Genomic DNA, 3122 nt, shown 5'->3' with positions numbered 1-3122 from the left:
ATGGAAAGGGAAAGTGGTTATCATGGAACTGAGGGTGAAGCCACTTATGTTCCTGTTGAGGCTGAAGTAGAACAACCTATGCAGGGTGGTATGAGAAGAGAACAGGAGTGCTTAACTGGTATGCAGAAAATGGAAAAGGCTATAATAGACTTGGCAGAACAAAACAAACTATTTATGGCGAGTCAAATGATGATACAAGAAAGGCTGGAAAGACAACAGAAATGGAAGAAAGGCTCTGAGTATGAGAGGTTTATCAAGTTAACACCCCCAGAATTTTCAGGTACTACCAAACCAGAAGAAGCAGAGGGGTGGGTAAGAAGAATGGAATCGATATTTGCAGTGATGGGTGCAGCAGAAGACCAGAAGGTAAACTTAGCTACATTTATGTTCAAAAATGAAGCTAGTTATTGGTGGGACACGACAAAACATTTGTTGCTCACTCCAGGAGAGAAAGAGGTGATATTCTGGAATCCATTTGTTAAAGCTTTTTATGAGAAATATTTCCCCCCAATTTACAGAAAAGAGAAGGAACGGGAGTTTATTCTCCTAAAACAAGATAGAATGTCTGTGGTTGACTATGAAGTTAAGTTTACAGCTTTATCGAGGTTCGCACCCAAGTTTGTACAGAATGAAGAAGATAAATGTACAAAATTCCAGGATGGTTTAGAGGCGGCTATTAAGTCTAGAGTTTCAGTGTTTGAGGAAACAGATTACAACAGACTTGTGAATAAAGCCATGATTGCCGAAAGGGATGTGAAAGAATTGCAAGAAAGAAGGGAACAATACAAAAGAAATAGATCTGAGCCGTCACAGTCAAGAGGAGGTGAAGGAATTGCAAGTCAGAAAAGTCAAAGGTCGCGGTATGGAAGGGGAAGGGGTGGTGAATCTCAAGGCCAGACATCAAGTATTGGAAGAGGTCAAGGGTTTTCCGAACAACAATCTGTTCAACAAGGTAGTTTTGGAGGACGTGGTACTGGCAGGGGGTGTTTTCAGTGCGGAAAGGAAGGTCACCAGAAGAAGGATTGTCCTATCTTGAAAGCAGAAGAGTGCTATCATTGCCATCAACCGGGTCATCGGAGGAGAGATTGTCCTATGTTGACAGGAATGACCTCAGTGGGCAGTGTTGCTGGTTCTGGTAGAGGTTTTGCACAGGGGAACTCGTCAAGAGGAGGTAAGGGTGTTACAAGTGGTTCGCAAGCCCAGGGAAGAGTGTTTGCTATGACACTTCAGGATGCTCAAGCAACACCAGAAGTGGTGACAGGTACACTTTCTATTTTGGATAGAAATGTTACTGTGCTTATTGATCCTGGCTCAACCCATTCATTTGTTGCATCATCTATTGCTATGCATTTGGGTAGACCATTTTCATCATTAGATAGTAAATTGTTTATTTCTACACCAATGGGAGAAGTGGTAGTGGTTGCAAATGAATACCGGGATTGTGTGTTACAATTGGGAGATAGACAGTTAAAGGTAAATTTGATACCGTTGGGTATACCAGATTTTGATATCATTTTGGGTATGAATTGGCTATCTGCGTATCACGCTTCAATAGACTGTTTTCGGAAAGAAGTTGTTTTTCAGATACCAGGGGAGCCAGAATTTAGATTTACAGGAGAAAGAAATGTTATTCCAAACTGTCTCATTTCAGCTATACAAACCAGGAAGTTGTTGAAGAAAGGGTGTCAGGGTTACTTGGCTTATGTGGTTGATACTGAAAATAAAGATATGACACTTGAAAATGTACCAGTGGTAAGGGAATTCACAGATGTGTTTCCAGAAGAATTACCAGGGTTGCCAGTGGACAGGGAGGTAGATTTTACCATTGAGTTAGTACCAGGAACAACTCCAATTTCTATTGCTCCGTATCGAATGGCACCGACAGAATTGAAAGAGTTGAAGATACAGTTGCAAGATTTACTAGATAAAGGCTTTATTCAACCTAGTATTTCACCGTGGGGTGCACCGGTGTTATTTGTTAAGAAGAAGGATGGTACTATGCGGTTGTGTATTGACTACAGACAGTTAAATAAAGTGACCATCAGAAATAAGTATCCATTGCCACGAATTGATGATCTGTTTGATCAGTTGCAAGGGGCAAAGGTGTTTTCTAAGATTGATTTGAGGTCAGGATATCACCAGTTGAAGGTAAAGGATAGTGATATTTCGAAAACTGCTTTTCGAACTCGATATGGTCATTATGAGTTTTTGGTAATGCCTTTTGGGTTAACCAATGCTCCAGCGGTGTTTATGGATTTAATGAATCGAGTATTTCATCGGTACGTTGATTCTTTTGTTATTGTCTTCATCGATGATATTTTGATATATTCTCGGAGTGTGAATGAACATGAAAAGCATTTAAGAATTGTGTTACAGATGTTACGGGAAAAACAACTCTTTGCTAAGTTCAGCAAATGTGAGTTTTGGCTTGATAAAGTTGTCTTTTTGGGGCATGTAGTATCTGGGGATGGTATTTATGTTGACCCATCAAAAGTGGAAGCAGTGGTGAAATGGGAAAGGCCTACCAATGTGACAGAAGTCAGAAGTTTTCTGGGATTAGCAGGTTATTACCGGAGGTTCATCCAAGGGTTTTCTAGTATCGCATTGCCATTGACAAAGTTGACCCGGAAAGAAGTAAAGTTTGTGTGGGGTGAGGAATGCCAAAGAAGTTTTGAAGAATTGAAGAAAAAGTTAACGTCAGCCCCAGTGTTAACTATTCCGTGTGGTGGTGAGGGTTTTGTGATTTACACTGATGCTTCACATCAGGGTCTGGGATGTGTTTTGATGCAAAATGGTAAAGTAATTGCCTATGCTTCTAGACAATTGAAGAATCATGAATTGAATTATCCTACACATGATTTGGAGTTAGCTGCTATTGTTTTTGCTTTAAAATTGTGGAGGCATTATCTGTATGGTGAACTTTGTGAAATATTTACAGATCATCAGAGTTTGAAGTATTTGTTTACACAGAAGGATTTAAATTTGAGACAGAGGCGTTGGATGGAGTTAATCAAAGATTATGATTGTAATATCCACCATCATCCTGGAAAAGCCAATGTAGTAGCAGATGCCTTGAGTAGGAAGTCTTCAGGGAGACTATCTTGTGTACAGTGTGCACGGGT

At 40.2% G+C, this 3122-nt stretch overlaps 1 protein-coding gene across 1 annotated transcript; it reads left to right on the top strand.

Annotated features, from left to right (window-relative positions):
- LOC132291111 (uncharacterized) lies at positions 1-1508 on the top strand. The gene is made up of 2 exons (XM_059790231.1): positions 1-1385; positions 1502-1508. The coding sequence occupies exons 1-2, from the start codon at positions 1-3 to the stop codon at positions 1506-1508; spliced, it is 1392 nt and encodes a 463-aa protein (XP_059646214.1).
- Positions 1509-3122: the final 1614 nt, after the last annotated feature.

The sequence above is a fragment of the Cornus florida genome, unplaced genomic scaffold, assembly GCF_030987335.1.
Source record: "Cornus florida cultivar Cherokee Brave unplaced genomic scaffold, ASM3098733v1 CherokeeBrave_3.0.0_Hap2_scaffold_32, whole genome shotgun sequence".
Taxonomy (NCBI): domain Eukaryota; kingdom Viridiplantae; phylum Streptophyta; class Magnoliopsida; order Cornales; family Cornaceae; genus Cornus; species Cornus florida.
Note: the sequence above shows the minus strand (reverse complement) of the source record. Positions and strands in the feature narration are given on the sequence as shown.

Coding starts and splice junctions, on each gene's coding strand:
- LOC132291111 (XM_059790231.1), top strand. CDS start 1: ATGGAAAGGGAAAGTGGTTATCATGGAACTGAGGGTGAAGCCACTTAT.